At 36.4% G+C, this 18,909-nt stretch overlaps 2 protein-coding genes across 2 annotated transcripts; one reads left to right on the forward strand and one right to left on the reverse strand.

Moving 5' to 3' along the window:
• The first annotated feature begins 655 nt into the window (after positions 1-655).
• On the forward strand, positions 656-12,221 carry mys (myospheroid). Its single transcript, XM_068302056.1, is given in 8 exon segments — positions 656-815; positions 3,976-4,509; positions 4,511-4,650; positions 4,727-4,955; positions 7,399-7,483; positions 9,022-9,456; positions 9,522-10,745; positions 11,326-12,221. Coding segments are annotated over 7 exon segments (2,568 nt in total). The 5' UTR covers positions 656-815; positions 3,976-4,120; the 3' UTR covers positions 11,392-12,221.
• Positions 12,222-13,764: 1,543 nt separating this feature from the next.
• On the reverse strand, positions 13,765-18,850 carry Upf2 (UPF2 regulator of nonsense mediated mRNA decay). Its single transcript, XM_068302792.1, has 3 exons — positions 16,016-18,850; positions 15,457-15,751; positions 13,765-15,389 (listed from the first exon to the last, which is right to left on the reverse strand). Exons 1-3 carry the CDS (start codon positions 18,646-18,648, stop codon positions 14,577-14,579), a joined length of 3,741 nt encoding a protein of 1,246 aa, XP_068158893.1. The 5' UTR covers positions 18,649-18,850; the 3' UTR covers positions 13,765-14,576.
• Positions 18,851-18,909: the final 59 nt, after the last annotated feature.

Consider the following 18,909-nt stretch of genomic DNA (forward strand, 5'->3'; position numbering starts at 1 on the left):
TCATATGGCAACGCTGCACTGGGTAGTGTTGCAACCATGCTCAAAGAAATATCGTTGTCTATCGATATTTTGCGGGATTTCTTAGTGTGCGACTATTTTGCCCCTATTTTGGTATTTCCATTATATGAGGTAATATATGCCACCAAAAGTGTGACCGTTGTTATTGTTATTTTTGCTTGCAAGGTGAGCGGATGTGTTTTTGTTAGCGTAAAATTATTAACGAAGTAATGCAACAAATTGTTGAATTATTTTCCACTTTTTTTTTTTTGACAATATAAAAGGATTTAAATATTCGCATAATTTAAATCAGAAACGTGTGTGTTTGTGTGTTTAAAAAGGCAAAAGGTTGCAATGCCTAGGAAGTTCGTTTATCAATTTTAAATTATCTATCATTTTTTCAATGTGTATATATATATGTATCTATCTATATAAAGATATATATATTTATGTATTGGTTAAGTTTTTATATGTTGCTAAAACAAAAAGAAAATAAAAACTTCATAAAGCCAAAGTGCAAGAATAACAGAACTGTGTGTGAGTTAGGCTCTCTCTCCCTCAATGCGAGTGAGCGAGTTGTGTGTGTGTGTGTGTGTGTGTGGCTACTCCACAAGTGTGCCTGCATATCAAAATAAGAAGAATGTGAAAGAAAAAAAGAAGAAGAAGACAAACAGAGGCAGAAGAAAAACGAGCACAACACACCCGCCCCTGATGGATTTTATTTCGATAATTTTATAAAGAAAACTGTGAAACTTCTTGAAGTCAGTGTTATCAAGTGTTAGAGTGTGGGTGAAATAACTGTATTAAAGTGAAATTACGTAAGAATTCAATAAAATTCTCCCTGCAATTTGACCAACAAAAACCAAAAAAAAAAAAAAGAAAAACAAGTAAAATAGGAAATGACCATAAAAACGTTCGAATTGCCGAACAGATTGTGCTCCGCGCTCTTTGATGATTTCATTCCATCCCAATGACGACACACACGCTCACATACACACACTCACACAACAAACAAGCAGTCATCCAACGGCGTATTTGTGTGTGTGTGCCTGTCTGTTTGTTAAGTTTAAACAGAAGAGAAACAACAAGAAGTACAACATCCCACCCGCCCCCTCCCTCAGTCACCTCACGCTGTTGTTTAAAAAAGTTGACGATCATCAAATAACTGCCACAATTTATTTTCCTCTCTTTTTCATTATTTATTTATTTTTTTGCTGATAATATCTTCTGTCCCTGTCTCTCCATTGCCCCCATTTACAATTTCAATTCGCGCGCTTCGCTTTGTTCCCATTTCCCATTGGGTGTCATGAAAAAGGAGTCTTATTCGAATCACTGGAAAGAGACTCCTCCGTTTGAAATGTCTTTGCTTCGCCTTGCCTGGTTTGTCTTTTTCGTTTTCTAGTTCGCGGAGGGAAACTAGTACGCCCACAGATTGCGTTTCGTATGTATTTGAGATTATGTAGCGCAGCAGCAGATGCTGGTTTTGTGGGCGTTCCAAATTGCGAGGCCAAAAATGCTACAGTGGAAACCCATGATGGGGGGCAGAAAAGCAGCGACAGGGCCAGCCAAATCATTTGAAAGTCTCACAGTGAAACCTCAATGGATGAATTCTTAAGCAGATCTCTGGACTTATGCCTTTCATTAGTTGATTTTGGTTTGTGGCGCCCCCAGCAAGCTGCATCTGTTTGTGCCACACTTTACTCCAATCCAAAATATATATGTATGTACATACATACATATATGTACCTACAACGCGTGGGTTGTTATATTTAGACTTCAAATTCATTGATTCATACACAGATGTTTGTTTGTATATGTTCAGTCTTTAGCATTCGTTCAGAGTTTTCTGCCCTCTGGGGCAAAAACAAAAAGGAATCATAATTTTGGTTGGATCAGATCTTTTGTCTTGAAAGCAATTGCATGCCGCACACTTCACTTATGCAGGGTGGTGGATGGAGGAGTAGAAACGTTTTTAAGTGACGTAAAGCTGTTGATTTCATGGATGGATCTAGGGAAAAGGAGGTCGGGCGCTCTAGTCACTGAACAAACAACAAGAGCCAAACTTGTTTAGCTTTTGTCACTAGTAAAATCAGTTAGGAGGGCAGAAAAAACCTTTTTTTTTTTTAGTAAATGAATGATTCCATATTTTTTATATTGTTTATGAATAATCACTAAATGACAATGAACGAATGAATCGTTAGCGGAAGAGGTTGATGACGACGACGTTCAACACTTGAGACACGCCATGACTAAGCTCCCCGGAGGGGGATTTGCAGAAATGTAGAGCGAGGGGTTCGATTCTCTACCCTCATTGATGGGGCGAGGGTGCCTTAACAAGGAGAAGTCTTTGTTGTTCTTGATTTCCACACACCCAGGCCAAGTCGAATGGCCTTTGTTTACCGTCCTGTTCCTAACCGAAAACAGAAAGGGAGAGAAAAAAAAAACCACGGGTGTGACTCTCCCACTCATTCTTCCTCCCTCTCTCTCTCTCTCTCTCTCAACAAGTTTTCGTCCTACGTCAATTTGAATGAAATTGAAAAAACCCGAAGATTTTCCACATTTTCCTCTATATAGAACTTACTACAGTGAATACTTTCACGGACAGACACAGAAAAGTCCCATTCAAAGAAAAGTTTATTTGAATTAAATTAATTTTTAAATGGAGACCAAAATACTAAGGCAGAAAACTGACGGGGTATTAGAGATGGTCAATAATGCTCCACCCATGAAAAAATATATAATCTATAGATATAGATATACATATATGTAGTTGTTGATTTTGTGTGTGCGTGTGTGTGTGTGTGTGTTTTATTTGCCACCTTTGCTTAAGGCCTGTCAAAGAAAAAAATATGAGTCATCTGCCAACTTGATGTTCATTTCATACGAAACAACGATGATTGTACAACAAAACAGCCTAGTGAGAAAGAGAGAGAGAGAGAGAGGGAGAGAAGTAAAATTAAACATTGAGACAAACAGCAGCAAAAATACAAAAAGAAAAGCAAAGAAAAACAAAAACAAAACCTGAAACACAGATGTTTGCGCTATTTGTTGATGATGATCAGTGGCGGACTTACCCCTAAGATTATAGTAGGCCCTGCGGGATTGGGCATCAAAACCAGAAAAATTGTATATAAGACAAAATGTAAATAAGACAAATTTGCTATTATTAACAATCAATTACATTAAGAGCCGCAAGTATTATGGTAAACATAATTTGTTTAACTGTCACACCGTGCGTATACGTTATCCGAATTATGGGTAAATCCGTCACTGTTGATGCTGATAATCATGACGATGACGGAGACCGTCCCCAGCCAATGAAAGTAAACTAAACACTTACTCCATGTGCTTCTTCAACCAGAGTATTCACTGTACTTGAATTGATAAAAATATGTATATATGTATATATCTCAATCCCATGGAATTTCCAAAATGAATGATTTGGATAAAAAGAAAAAACAAAAAACTGTTGATTAAAAATAAGAATTACTTAAAAATGTCTAAATGACTGTCGAATTTACTTATGACTAAAACGTGACTCAATGGCAAATATTTTGCAAAATTTAGAATTGACATTATCATACAATATTATTTGAGAGTGAATCAATAGCAATTTTTATATGATCAATCTCTCTCTCTCTCTCTCTCTCTCCAATTTCTCCTTCACCTCATTCACTGTCAGCAGAATCATTCATTCAATTCATTTATATTCAGTGTCATTTAAAAATTGAATATCAATTTCAATAGGGGGAAAAAAAACTATTCCATATTTGAAAGCACTTGAAAGGTGAGGGGGGAGGAGGCCTTTGAGGGCAAACAATATGGGAGAGAGTCTCAAGAAATTATATTAAATAATAATTTTAGTGCGAATAAATATCTTTACGATACTCAAATATTACGTTTTTACTTTTAATAGCAATGAATTTAATTATTAAACTTTATGAAATTTTATAAACTTTTACCTATTTATCTTGACAGTTTCACGCACCTTCCCCACACGAAAGTCCCCCCCATCCCAAATTGATCATCGCACCGCCAAGGGAGCGAAATAGAAGGAGATATATATATATATATAGACATAGATATAGAAAGAAAGAAAGAGAACCAGCAGATCGTTCACAAAATGTTACATCTGACCATATTACTTTGTGTGGTCAGCAGTTTGATAAACACAAATCTGGTCAATGGCCAATTGGCTGGCAAATTGGTGCAAAATCCATGCGTTAATAAACCAACCTGCCATGAGTGCATACAGACCCAAAGCTGTGCCTGGTGCATGAAACCGGATTATGGTGATCGGCCGCGTTGTTTCCAGCACACATCGCCAATAACATGTCCCGAGGAGTTTGTCTGGAATCCCGACACATCGGAGCATATATTGATCAATCGTAATCTGACATTGGCCAGCGGCGGTGAAGCCTGGTCTGGCGGTCAATCGATAGCCGGCGGCTCCTATGAGGGTAGCTATCGCCAGCAGAGTTCAGCGTCGGGCTCCTATGCGGCATCGGGGGGGCTCCTCATCGTCATCGTCTTCGTATAGTGGCGGTAGTAGCAGCGCCAGCGGATCATCAAGCAGCTCAGCTGGCTTTGCGGCTGCTGGCGGTGAAATAGTCCAGATTAAGCCACAGCGTGTTAAACTTCAATTGCGTATCAGTAAGTCGAAACTAACTAAAATAAGCAATCCCTTCATGGAATCGTTTATAATTCGAAAATTCGTTTCATTTTACAGATCAAGTGCATAATCTAAAGGTGAGCTATTCACAGGCTCAGGATTATCCTGTCGATCTTTACTACTTGATGGACTTGTCCAAATCCATGGAGGACGACAAACAAAAACTATCCACATTGGGCAACACATTGGCCGAAACCATGCGTGCCATTACATCGAATTTCCGTTTGGGTTTCGGTTCATTTGTCGATAAAGTTCTAATGCCCTATGTCTCAACCATTCCCAAAAAGTGAGTAACATTTGTTCCTATTAATAATGGTTATAATAATATTAAGCGAATTAAGTTAGCGCCTAATCGATTGACAGAGATAAGAAAACAATACAACAATTTGAAAGTGAATAAGACTTTGATTCTACGAAATTATTCATTATTTAGTGTTAGGCTTCTTGCTAATGATGATGAATGGATGCAGCTGAATAATTAGTATTAATAATTCCATGGACAAACATCTCATAAAACGAAATCAAAAACAACAAAAAAAAAAAAAGAACAAAATCTAACGAACAAATTTTGTCTAACGCTTTTTACCATCATTGGCTCTAATAATTAAATAAAATAAAATACAAAAATAAACTGAATCTCAAAGCTCTCATCATACTCCTCCTTCACATAGAATTATGTTAATTGTTTGATCATTTAAACAAATATATATTTGTATTTATGTATTTATTTATTCATTTTTTTTTTGACTATCTTTACCTTATAACTAACTGATATTATTTAATTCCAAATTACAACGATAAAACTCGACACCGTGTTCACCAACCACAACCAATCAATCAACAACAACAATACAACCAAATTATGCATACAATTTTATATGACATTTAAATATATTTATATGTATATACATATATATTTAAATATATATAATTTTGTGTGTTTAGGCTCGAGAGTCCTTGTACTGGTTGTATGGCTCCCTATGGTTACCGCAATCACTTGCCCCTGAGCAATAATACCCAAAGCTTTTCTGTAAGAGTCAATTAATAATTTCAATCAATCAATCAATCAATAATCATATTAGTAATAATTGTAAAAGCACCTTTATCCATGTATATTCCTTCCTTTTGTGGCTCTCCCCCCTCACTCTCTATATCTCTCTCTGTCTCTGTTTTTCTCACATTTTCTTTTCACGTATATATGCTCAATGTTGTTTGGTATATTTTATCTACACACACACACCCACACACATACATATGCATAATCATTATATTCTTTTGTATATCTGTTGTATCCATACATTATCTTTTAATCATTATTTATATTATCAATGTATTTATTCTTTTAAAATCAATCAATTATATATCATAAGCATTTCAATCAGTCTACGTACGAGTGTTGTAAGCTTTAACATTAACTCAATTCAATCCAAAAATAGGCATAAACATTTATTTAAAGGCAAAAGTCGTGTTCTAAAGTTATTTAGTTCAAGTATCAGTTCTTATGAAAGGCAAGGGTCTCAAACTAAATTTTAGTACTACAGAGTTAAGTGGATCTAAATCCTTTAGAACAGTTTATATTGCAAAATCTCTTAATCTTTTAGTTCAAAAGCGATATATATGCATACATAAGATATAGCTCCAAAGACAAATGATCTAAATCCTTTAGAACAGTTTATATTGCAAAATCTCTAAATCACTTAGATTACCTTTAATCTTGATATAGTTCAAAAGCAAAATGATCTAACAATAAGTAATTTCATATGATCTAAATGCGATATATGTAGATACATACGTTTGCTATAATGTAAAGGGCTTATTGAAAATCATATTTGATATCGATCTAAATCGTTTAGATCACTCTTAAAATGAAAGGAAAGATCGAATCTCCTTACATAGTTGATGAAAAATGATCTTAATGCTATAAACCTTTTTTTTTTATGTAGTAAACTTGTTAAAAATCAAATCTTTAGTTGTTCTAAAACTCTTAGGTCACTTCTAAAATGAAGCCTGCAGTTTTCAAAAGTCAAATTACTTTATGTGGTTGATAATATTATTTATCTAAATCATATGAAATGATCTAAATGCTATAAAACCTATTGAAAATCTTATTTTAAAAACAGGAAAAACGTTTAAAAAAATGTTTTTGTTAACATTTAAGTTTAAACAACTTATGAAATGTTTTACATTTTTTTTTTTGTTAACATTTTAATTGATCATTTAAGTAATATCTATTGAAATTGTTTTTAACATTTGAATGTTTATGTTTATTTTTGAAATCATTATTGATTGGGTGATTAGTATATATAAATATATCTATATCGTAATTATATATGTCTACTATATGTTGCACTCTGTCTCTCTCTCTCTCTCTGTCACTTTTTTCTTATATATATGTCGTGAATCTTAATTTTTATATATATATATATTTTTTATATATTTATATATATATATATATATATATATATCTACATATAATTACAATTATGATTTTTTTTTATTATTATTATTTTTGTGTTTCTCTTTTTCTTTTTCTGTCTGTTTTTTTTTTCTCTCTCTCTCATTTATTTTCTTATCACTTTGTCACACTATGTCACCTTATTATATATATATATATACAAAATATTATATATCTATCTGGCCTGTATAATCTGGTAATAAAAACTGAAAATTGTTGCTTGTTGCTTGTTGATCGATCGCTCGCAATATCGATACAAAATCCAAAATTTTAGTCTGGTGGAGCCTTGTCCTAAATGCGATGCTCCCTATGGCTATCGTAACATCATGGGCTTGAGCAGGGACACATATAGATTCTCTGTAAGTGTTTGTTGTCATGGCCCAAAAAAGAATGGAAAACCCATAACCCATTAAAAACAAACACTAAACAATTACCAAGTTCAATTCTTTTATTTTCTATTTTCTTTTTTTGGCTTGTTAAAAATTTGTTTATTAATTTCTTCTTCACTGCTTTTATGTTGTTTTTTATGTTGGTTATGCGGCTATTGCTTGCTGCATGTTGCATGTTGCATGCTTTAAGTGTTTATCGTATTGCCTCTTTGCATGCTTTTACTTACTAATCAAATATCTATTCAATTTCCCTCACTAATATTTCCTTTACAATTCCCAGGCACACATTTCTTCATTTTCTACATAAATACTTGCGAGTGATTAACTCGTCGTATGTATGTACATATGTATTATTTTTTTTGATAATTTGAGTCACAATTTAGTCAGAAAGAGAACCTTCAAAAATGTTTGCTGATAACTTATCAAATGAATTGTTTGCAGTTTTAGTTAAAACTCTCTCTCTCTCTCTGTCTAATCTTTAGATATGAGGACAAGTCCTCCAACTGGTAGCAGTTTTGTTGTTCATTTGGCCTAGAAATCAAAACTAAATGAGAGAACAGTTTCTAATTGATTGGCCCAATTGTTTTTTAGCCAAATTCGTTAAAAAACAAATAACTGATTCAAAATATTAGCTACCTTATAACAATGACAGATAGTTTCTTCTTTCTGTAAACTAATTTACCATCTCTCTAGGCAATATGGAAGACCTATGTATGTTTTTATGATTTCTAATCGAATATCCTTGAAATAATGAAATATTGTTAGTCTTACAGCCATAAGACGTATAAATATCCTAAAAGATTTGTTTTTCCTCGAATTTTTCTTATCAAATATCTTTCAAATTTTAAGCAAATTTCTACTTAAGAAAGAAAATTGAACACTTTTCTTCTTATTGATACTTAGATACTGTTAATTTTAGACTAGTAGAACTATTTAGGTCATAAATCTTGTAGTGTTTTGAGCCAGAATACAAACTTCTCGTAGATTTGAAACAAAAATGTTGTTAATTTTATATATTTTTAGTCAAGAAATGTCTCAAAAGTTTTTTAAAAAGAACCTTTAATCCTCAATAATTGTTTAACCTTTTTTATAATGGCTTAAAAGTGGTTAAAGTTTTTACAATTTTTGTATATCTTAAGAATTTCTGTTGAAGGGACATTTTATTGGCACTGGCGCCTAAAAGTAGGCAGTGGCTTTTGGCAAAATCTCCCTTTAGACAAATTTTCTTAAGAATTGTGACTTAATTTTTAAACAAATGTTACTTAAATTGCTTAGTCTAACCAAACTAAATCCAAAACTTGAAGAATGTGTGACCCAGCTTTCTCTCTATCTCTCTTTCTCCCTCTTCCTAACTAACATCTCTCATTAATCCGAAATAAGAAAAAGGGAATTGCCCTCCACTTGCATGCCATTTTTGTGTGTTCTTAATACATATAAACATTTATTTGATTTAGTCCATCTAATCGCTTTGTTTGTCTATCCCTCCCTTCGATCGCTCGTTTGCCCAGAGTGAGGTAGGCAATGCTACTGTATCTGGTAACTTGGATGCTCCCGAAGGTGGTTTCGATGCCATTATGCAGGCGATTGCTTGCCGTCAACAGGTTGGATGGCGCGAACAGGCCCGTCGTCTGTTGGTCTTCTCCACAGATGCTGGCTTCCATTATGCCGGCGATGGTAAATTGGGTGGTGTGATTGCACCGAACGATGGCGAATGCCATTTGGATCCACGTGGCCAGTATACACATTCGACCATTCAGGATTATCCGAGTATTTCGCAAATCAATCAAAAGGTCAAACAGAATGCCATCAATATCATATTCGCTGTGACTGCCAATCAACATTCGGTATATAAGAAACTATCGGGACATATTGAGGGTTCATCGAGTGCCATTCTATCGAATGATTCATCCAATGTGGTGGATTTGGTACGCGAAGAATATGGCGTAAGTTCCAACTAATCAATCAGCGCCTGTTTTAGTAAATTAATCATTTGATTTCCCGTTATTAGAAAATCTCATCATCGGTGGAGATGAAGGATAATGCAACAGGTGATGTGAAAATCACATATTTCTCATCTTGCCTGAATGGTGGACCCGAAATCAAGACCTCCAAATGTAGTGGCCTCAAAGTGGGCAACATGGTTAGCTTCACCGCTCAGATTCAAGTTCTCAAGTGTCCACCAAAGAGGAAAGACTGGAATCAAGTGATTCAGATCTATCCCGTTGGCATCAATGAGAGTATGGTTATCGATTTGGAAATGCTTTGCTCCTGTCCCTGTGAATATCCTGGCTCGAAAGGTTATGTCAAGAACTCGAATCGTTGCAGCGGCTTTGGCACAGAAATGTGCGGCATCTGTAAGTGCGATGAACCGCATTTCGGCAACACTTGCGAATGCTCCGTCTCCGATATGGGCTCTGGGGCAATAAACGATTCCTCCTGCCGTGCGGACAACACAACGAATGTCGATTGCAGTGGACGTGGCAATTGTGTGTGCGGTGCCTGCGACTGCTTCAAGCGCACAAATCCCGACGAAGTGATCTCTGGAAAATATTGCGAATGTGAGAATTTCAGCTGTGAACGGAATAAGAATCAATTGTGCTCGGGCTCTGATCACGGCACCTGTGAGTGTGGTCGTTGTGTTTGCAAACCCGGCTGGACAGGCTCCAGTTGCGATTGCCAGGCTTCGAATGATACCTGCATGCCGCCCACTGGTGGTGAATTGTGTTCGGGTCATGGCACATGCGAGTGCGGTGTCTGCAAATGTAAATCCACGGACGAGGGTCGCTATTCGGGACGCTATTGCGAGAAGTGCCCAACATGCTCGGGACGTTGTCACGAGCTCAAAGACTGTGTCCAATGTCAAATGTATTACACCGGCGAGCTAAAGAATGGCGATGATTGTGCCAAAAATTGCACCACCTTCACCCCAGTGGGAGTCGAAGTTGTGAAAATCGATGAGACAAAGGATGAGCAATTGTGTGTGTTCTTCGATGAGGATGATTGCAAATTCACCTTCAAATACAGCGAACAGGGTGAACTCGTGGTTCATGCCCAAGAGAAGAAGGAATGCCCACCGAAAGTTTTTATGTTGGGCATCATTTTGGGTGTTATAGCCGCCATTGTTCTGGTGGGTCTTGCCATATTGCTGCTCTGGAAGCTTCTAACCACCATTCACGATCGTCGCGAATTTGCGCGATTCGAGAAGGAACGCATGAATGCCAAATGGGATACGGTAAGTGTATAGATGTTAATAATAACTAACTTTAAAAATGTTTTTACATTTCTAAATTAACAAAAATTAACAAAAGAGACAAATCAGGAACTTTAAACTAACGAATATCGAGTAGAAATAGAACTAGAAGAAGAAAAAAACATTTATCGAAGGCTAAAAAGTCAGATAATAAACAACTTAGATGATATTTAATAAACATTTTCGCCAAATTGCATAAATTTTGAACTAACGAGAACTCTTAACGAGTGACTACCTAATAAACTGACAGTAAATGAACTTTAAAATTATGTTTACATCTTCAAACTAGGAAGAAAAAAACAAAAAAAAGCTTTCTTAAACGATTTTCAATCGCCAAATTGCAGAAATTTTAAACTAACGAGTCAAATTGAAATATAACGAGAAGGAGTAACGAGTGACAAAAGATTAAATGAACCATTCAGATGATTTCCAATAGATAATTTTGTGAAAATTACATAAATTTGAAACTAACGAGTAACGAGTAATAAAATAACGAGTAACATTAAACGAATCTAACGAAACTAATTTCTTTCTTCTTGATATTCTCTTCTTTTGATTTCAGGGTGAGAATCCCATTTACAAGCAAGCGACATCCACCTTCAAGAATCCCATATATGCGGGCAAATAAACTGCCAAGGACAACAACAGCAACAAATAACAACAAATTCATTAGTGAAAATAATTATCTATTGCCATTTGATTGGACCTGCCGCCCCGTAATACCGCCCCCGCCCCCACCTAAAATAAAAAGCACCCCCCAAACTCTTTACCCCACACCCCCTGCAATTAAGAGGTATCCAACCAAAACGAAAACGACAAAACAACAACAACAACAAAAACAAAAGCTGCTTTTGCTAGGTGCGCGCGCGTTGAGAGAATTTTGTTGAAACACGATAATGGAGAAGGAGCGAAGAGAAAAGGAGGAGAAAAAGTTAAACGAAAGAAAACAAACGGGACAAAAGGATATAAAGACTTTATTTATGTATTCACGATATATCCCATGCTTGAACAAAGTCAACTGCCATTGAAACGCGTTCTAAACTAAGTCAAATTTTATATATTATATACATACAGAGAAAAACCGAAAAGAAACACACACATATTTACATGTATACATTTATATATGCAACATTTTAAAAAGCAAACAAATTGTGCCTTGCAATATATATATATATAACCGATTGATATATATATATATGTATGTTTTAGACTTTATTATACAAGCTTCCAAAATGTGTAAACAGAAAGCCAAACTAAATAACAAGAAAATCAACTACAAACAACACGCACAACAAATGCAGCCAACAAAAGCCACCACCAACAACAACAACTAAAACAGCAGTACACCGAATTGTGCCTGTTACTTACAACAACAACAAATTGTCTATTAACACAAAAAAAAACCTACTTCGAACGATAAATTAATTAAATATTAATTGTGACCACTTTTGAATTTAAGAGATCTTTGTTTTTTTTTGTTTATGATTTTCTTTTTATTTGTTTAGTCTTTTGTATTATTATAATTGTGTTTTTTATTTTGTGAATTTATTTATTAATCCTATGTGTTGTATACTCTAAACCCTGGCAAACTGTCTTTAATCTATCCATCTAACTAACACTAACTCTAACTATCTAGCCGTCCGTTCAAGCGAATACTTTGACGTTTCGGAATACTTTGTAAGTTTTAGGTAACGAATTGTCGAACTGTTGCGGCTATTTTCGTACTTTAAAAATTGGGACTCAAACTGACAGAAATGTGTATTTTATTGCAGGGGTAAATTATAGAATAATAGGACTAACTGCGGCATGGCCGTTGATGGTTAGAGCCAAAACAAACGCAATATAGCCTAGCCCCATGTATCGGGTATGATGGGACGGGAGGCGGGGGTGGTAAAGAAAAATGCCAAGAATTTATTTAATGTGTCCATGAACAAGAAGAAGATTTCACTTGCTGCCCTCCACTCACTTCACACAACTCTCTCTCTCTCTCTCTCTAGATGCTCCTTCAATTTTTTTTTTTATTTTTTATAATTTTTTTGATTTTTAATGTATGTATGTGTGTGTTTTTTGTTTTTCTTCTATTCTTCTAAAAATCTAACTTTACTTTTTACTATTTAAGCGTATTAACATTTAAGCTTTTTTTGTAATTGTTAATTCTAAAACAAAAAAACAACTAGCGACTGCGTTTTGCTTTTTTCTTATGATTTTGTTTCACCTTTTTTTTTTATTGTATTTTATTTTTATAACACAAAAACGAAAAAAAAACTGCAAAAACTTTCTCAAAATTGTTCTCTAAATTTCTTGGTTTTTTTTTTTTGTCTGTTGAGTAACTTTTTTTCTTCTTTCTTATCATATGGATTATTAATAGTTAAATAATAATATTACTATATAAATATATATATAAATTTATATATATATATTTTTGCGATTTGTACTGATTACTGATTAACAAAGCAAAAACAAAGTGGAAGCTGAAAATTTATAATGAAAAAGAAACAAAACAAAAAAAAAAAAATACTGTTTGACGCTAATTTTAGTGAAAATAATAATAATAAAAAGAAAACATAAAATACAAAAATATTGTCAATATCATTATTGTTATTACTTTTGATTGATTAGCTTTGTTTGCCCTTAGCCAAATGGTTCTTCTTGGGGAAGAGACAAAAAGAAAATGAACCAAACGTTAATATGATCGAAAAGTGCTTGGAAAATCTTGAATTTGCTTTGTCAAAGACTTTTGCCTCAGTCTTCTAATGGAATAAACACGTGTTTAAAAGGAGCCACCAAAGGCATTAGGCATTAAAATCACGAAATATGTCCTTGGCCTTTGGCTTAGACATCTTATCATCTCTAGTAGAGACACGTTAAGACGTCAGAAAAGAAAGACCTCAGTGAGGAGATATATATACACTCTCAGTGTCTCTCTCTCTCTCTCTCATTCTCCCACCAATTTCATGATACATATTTCATTTCCATACTGTGATAAATCAAAAATGAATGCTTATATTTTCATAAAATATTTATTTTACAATATATTCAACGGTTTTATTCTCTTTTTTTTTTATTACTTCTCTGTTTTGTTGTTGTATTTATATGTTTATTGTTTTCGAAACAAGTTTTGAGGCGCTCTTTGTTTTTTTTTTGTGTGTTTTTTAAAACTATATATTATACCCTAAGACAGGCGCGGACAGTGTGTGGCAACATTTATGAGAAGCCTTAAAACAATTAAAAAAAAAAAAAACGATTTTATTTTTATTTTTTTATATATATATATATATATTTACAATTTATATGGATTCATATATATATATACTATATATCCTTAGTGCAACTTGAGCTCAAATGACTTGGAAGAAAGGATTCGGGCCTTGGTTGGTGAACATTTTATTCAGAGGATAGACGAATGAATTTGCTCTCAAAAACAACCAACTTAAGTACAGTATATGTATGTATATATATATGTATGTATATAGAAAATAACAATGATATATATATATATATATGTACATATATATATATAATGTATTGAGGTATTAAAAATTTAGATAGGACAAGGAGAATGAAATGAGAGTTAGAGTTCGTTCTCATTACTCAACGATATTCTCTAATGATAGAATTTGTAATATTATCTAAGAAAAAAAAAAAAAAATGGGACTTCCAAGCCAAAACACCGTACAGAAAATGTAAAGGTGTATCGTTGCAGAAGGATGCTGGGTGAGAGCGAGTGGGAGGGAGCGAGGGGATATGTCCAGATTGTCTTTGTCATCCATCGTTTGTATTACAAAAGCTGAGTCAAGTTTCTCTCTACATATGTTAATGAAATATCAAATCGGCATCGGGTGCACCCTTCTGATGTTTGAACTTGTGTTTGTTTGGCTTCTGGTAATAACTTTGATTAAAATTACGCTGCTGCGGTGGCAACAATGACTCCTGATAATCCTCCTCCTCGATGCGTTCGGTTATGTTGAGTGTCAGGCGTTTCACTTTCTCCTTTTCCTCGCGTATCTTTTGCTCTTGCAATTTCAAATTGATGGCCAAATGTGAGTCGGATGGCGCTACAAATGATTTGAATTGCTGTTTACCACCTTTATTCCCTCGCACCATAAGCACAAATTGCACAGCACCTGAGGAAGAAGAAGCTCCCGCTCCTATTCCCGCTCCCCCACCGCCACTACCGCCACTTGCAGAAGATGTGGAAGCAATGTTACTCGCCGCAGTTTCATAATTTCCATCTGACGATTGAACAGCAGCTGTAGCCAAAGTAGATACAGTTGTTCCAGCTGTCGTCGTTGGACCCTCCGCCTTTGAGATCTGTGTGGCATTGCTCGGACTGCTGCATGATGCTAAATGATCGTAAGGTTTCTTCATTTGACGCGCCATTATGGGGACTGGTATATCCTTGACAGTGGCCTTTATGGGCTCCTTGAGACGTTCCTGATATGAATCTGTTGTCATTTTCTCATACATCTGCTCAAATTCCAGATCCTCTTTGGATTTCTCTGGCGGTCCTGGAGTTATGGGCAATTCTGTTTCATTTTCCGTCCAATCGTTGGCATTTTCGGCATCCAAGCCGGCCGCCAGTCGTTCACGTGGATGATTCGATGAGCACGTATCTTCGTCAGTTGCCTGTCATTATGTTGGAAATAGAAATCAATAGAAATTGAAAAACCAATCCCGAATGGACACAACTTACCGCCTCATCCACTTCGCTAACCTCACTATTGGTGGCCAATGATGCATCTTGGGAATTGCTATTGATATTCTTCAATTGTGGATACAATTTCTCTTGCAGCTCATCGATGGCATCTTTGGCCTGCTCCAGACTTTTGTACAATTTCAAATTGGGCTTCACGGTGGCCAAACAATCACGATAGGCATGATCGACTAGTATGGGAAATAAATCTGATGTATTTTCCGATTTCGTAAACACAGGATGTGATTTCTTGAACCAATAATAATGCTGAAAGAACACCAAAAAATAATCCAATCTTGCGGTTTGCAAAATTGCCACAAAAAACAAAAATTATTAGAAAAGAAAAAATATATATCATAAAAATTTCGTGGCTTAATCTAAAAGGAATCGAAAGTCATAAACAACTCATCAATATGATCATAATATGAGCTTGCTTATGTCTATTTAAGGATCAAGGGATATATACAATATAGAAAGCTACTCCAAATAATTGAGGGTGTACTCTTGATTCAATAACTCTTTCCGTTTTCGAATGATAATTTTTTGTTGTGATACTTACTTTTTTCGTGTCGCTTGGCTGGTGAAATAAGGTCCACAGGTGTCCAGCAGCATGCAGGCCAATTTCAAACGAAATAGACTTTCCGGCGGATCCAATGGCGACACAATACTCTGATCTCTCACCACACCCAGCGATATAATCAAATATAGAGTATTGAGTATATGTGTGGATTCGACCAATTTGTAATTGTACATTTCACCCAAATATTTGGCCATCGCAATGCGACGCTGTGACATCCTTGGCGAATGTATTTCGAGGCCAGCGCGAATATCCTCGAACACATTATCAATGATAATGGTTACGGCACGCGGTTGATATGAACTAAGACCCGATACCAAATCGGCCAGACATCGCACCAAAGGGAAACGCAATAGATAGGCTTTCGAGAGGCATTTGATGGCATAACTACATATCTCTGGATCCTGCCAATTGATGCGTCGCAACATTTTAATGCATCGTTCGACATTCTGTTTGCATAGCTCCTCGAATATCAAATGCCTGATATACTCATGCATTATGGGACGCGGTTGGAGTTCACGTTTCGAGGATTCTGGTGGCTTAACCAAGTAGAAAACACTTTCGATCTGTGCCGAATGTCGCGAATCCATGGCTGTGGCCGTTTTCAGGCGTAACATTTGATCGAGAAAGACATTCATTAGGAGACGCGAGTCCCGGCAATTGTACAGATAGACACCACTGACCTCCACCAGGGCGCAGGCCATTTCAATTTGATGATGCTGGAAGTCACGTAGTAACATTTTCAAACAGCCCAATGCATCGAATTTCTTGAAGAGACCAAATTTCACCATTTCACCAATGAAACGGACAATTTTCACCTTCGACTCGATGTTCAACTGATTCTTCTTGCGTATATGCCATTTGAATTCCTTGCGCAGCAATTCGGCCAAATCATTGGCCACATCCGTGTTACACATATGGATAATGGCCACGAATCGTGACAGATATGGCAAGATATCCAATCTAGTGCGCTGTACACTAAATATCGTACGTGTTAGCTTCTTACGCTGTGGTTTCGTATTGAAATTCAAAAGAAATTCAATGGCCGCCGAATCAATGAGCTCCTTATTGACACAATTGAAGAGATTAACAAGGAATATATCGAATTGTTGACGCATCTGGGATTGCGATTGGGTTGGATTCGTTTGATTCTGCAACTGTTGCCGTCCCAATTCCATTAAAGCATTACCCATTTTGATGGGTTTCTGTGGCTGTTGCTGCTCCTCGATCTCTTTCTCTATAATTGAATCGGATGCTGTCGATGGCGGATCATCTAAATCGTTTAAATCATCGGCATCAATATTGGCATCGATGGCCTCTTCGGTCAATTCGCTGGGCTCTTCCATCTGCTCCAAATCGACTTTGGGTGCCGAGAAATTCGGCAAAAATTGACGCAAATCTGGTAAATCGGTATAGAAGGCACACGTCTCACTATCACCCCAGGGATCTAGAGTACCAAAGGTGGCACTATCTAGCATATTATCAATGACAGTGCCCGGATTACAGCTTTCCGTCTCTTGGGCCAATTCGGGCAAGGGTTCACCCAATAGTTCCGATAGCGATTGAGCCGATGTTAATAGCTTGTCAAAGCTCGATTGCATCATTTGACATTTCTCACGTTTCTCAGTGGATATTTCACCTTTACACTCCATAGTGCGACGTATATTCTTTGTCATATTCATCAATTCCGACTGCTCGGCAAGGACATATTTGCACAGAGCCTTGAAATAGTTTTTCAACATTGAGCGTAAATTCGATTGCTTGTCGCTGGGTAAAAAATCGGATTTTGGTATTTCTACACCATATTTCTGGGCCAAATTGATAATCTTTTGGGGCACCAAGCCGGCATACTCCTCACCACAGTGGCGACAAAAGGACAGTATGATGGATAGATTACTATGATCATCTTTATCCTGGCCAATCAATTGGACCAGTACGGTGCCCAATTGAGCCAGACCGGGCTTCATTTGTATTACACCCGAGCTCACGAGATCGGCAAATAGACGCAAATCGACACGCAACTTACTGGCATTCACTATCTTCTCGGAGGCCTTCAAACTGAGCGTCTTTTGCCAGGCCTCTAGGAATTGGCTATCGAAATCCGCATAGGTCGAGTGCAATTTGGAGGCCAATGTCACCACTGCCGGCACATCGGCCATCTTGAGCTTGGCCTCGGACAAAGCAGTGCATATTTCCGATATATATTTACTCAAATTCAAAGCAGATAACTCTCGCAGCAGTGCATCCAATTGGCTGGCCGTAAAGAGTTTCAATTTCTTGACATAGGCTGTGTTCTTCTTCAAACTCGAGTCGAGGCGTGCAAAATACTTCTCGCCGGGTAGCTCGAAATTGGAATTCTGTTCTCTTAGCTGTCGTTTGTGTTCGATCTTCTCATGAAGTTCCCGGACAAACAATTGTAGTTCATCACGTTCGGAGATCTCTAAGGCGGCTGCATCGCCGCCGCCACCAACATCGACTGCCGCTGCTGCTGCTCCTCCATCTCCAGTTGCAGCAGCAGGGGATTTCATGTCTCCATCTCCATCACCATCGCCTGTCTCAATTGGTTTTGTTGTTGTTGCTGTTTCAGTCTCGTTGGTTTCGGCGGCTTCCTGCATTGTGTGTTGTTGTTCCTTGTGTGAATGTTGTTAATGTTGTTGTTGTTACTCGCTTAGTCAATTTCAGTTTTATAATTAATTCGATATATTTGAGTTGTTTGTCGTTTCAAGTTAGAAGAAGACAGCTACTTCGATGTTTATTCGAATTAATTTTTGACTTTTGTTTTTCGTTTCTCATTGACATCGCTTACCTGCAGTAGCAGTGTTGGGAAGCGCATTGGTTATGGTACCCGATTTTCGGTAATTTATCGACTTTATCGG

Source organism: Drosophila tropicalis, unplaced genomic scaffold (genome assembly GCF_018151085.1).
Source record: "Drosophila tropicalis isolate 14030-0801.00 unplaced genomic scaffold, ASM1815108v1 contig_158, whole genome shotgun sequence".
NCBI classification, from domain to species: Eukaryota; Metazoa; Arthropoda; class Insecta; order Diptera; family Drosophilidae; genus Drosophila; species Drosophila tropicalis.

What these genes read in the sequence shown, in the direction of transcription:
- Upf2 (XM_068302792.1), bottom strand. Translation starts at nt 18,648, where the DNA reads ATGCAGGAAGCCGCCGAAACCAACGAGACTGAAACAGCAACAACAACA. An exon ending in AGCCAAGCGACACGAAAAAA is followed by an intron (nt 15,752 to 16,015) that starts GTAAGTATCACA and finishes GCAAACCGCAAG; the next exon opens with ATTGGATTATTTTTTGGTGT. An exon ending in TTAGCGAAGTGGATGAGGCG is followed by an intron (nt 15,390 to 15,456) that starts GTAAGTTGTGTC and finishes ACATAATGACAG; the next exon opens with GCAACTGACGAAGATACGTG.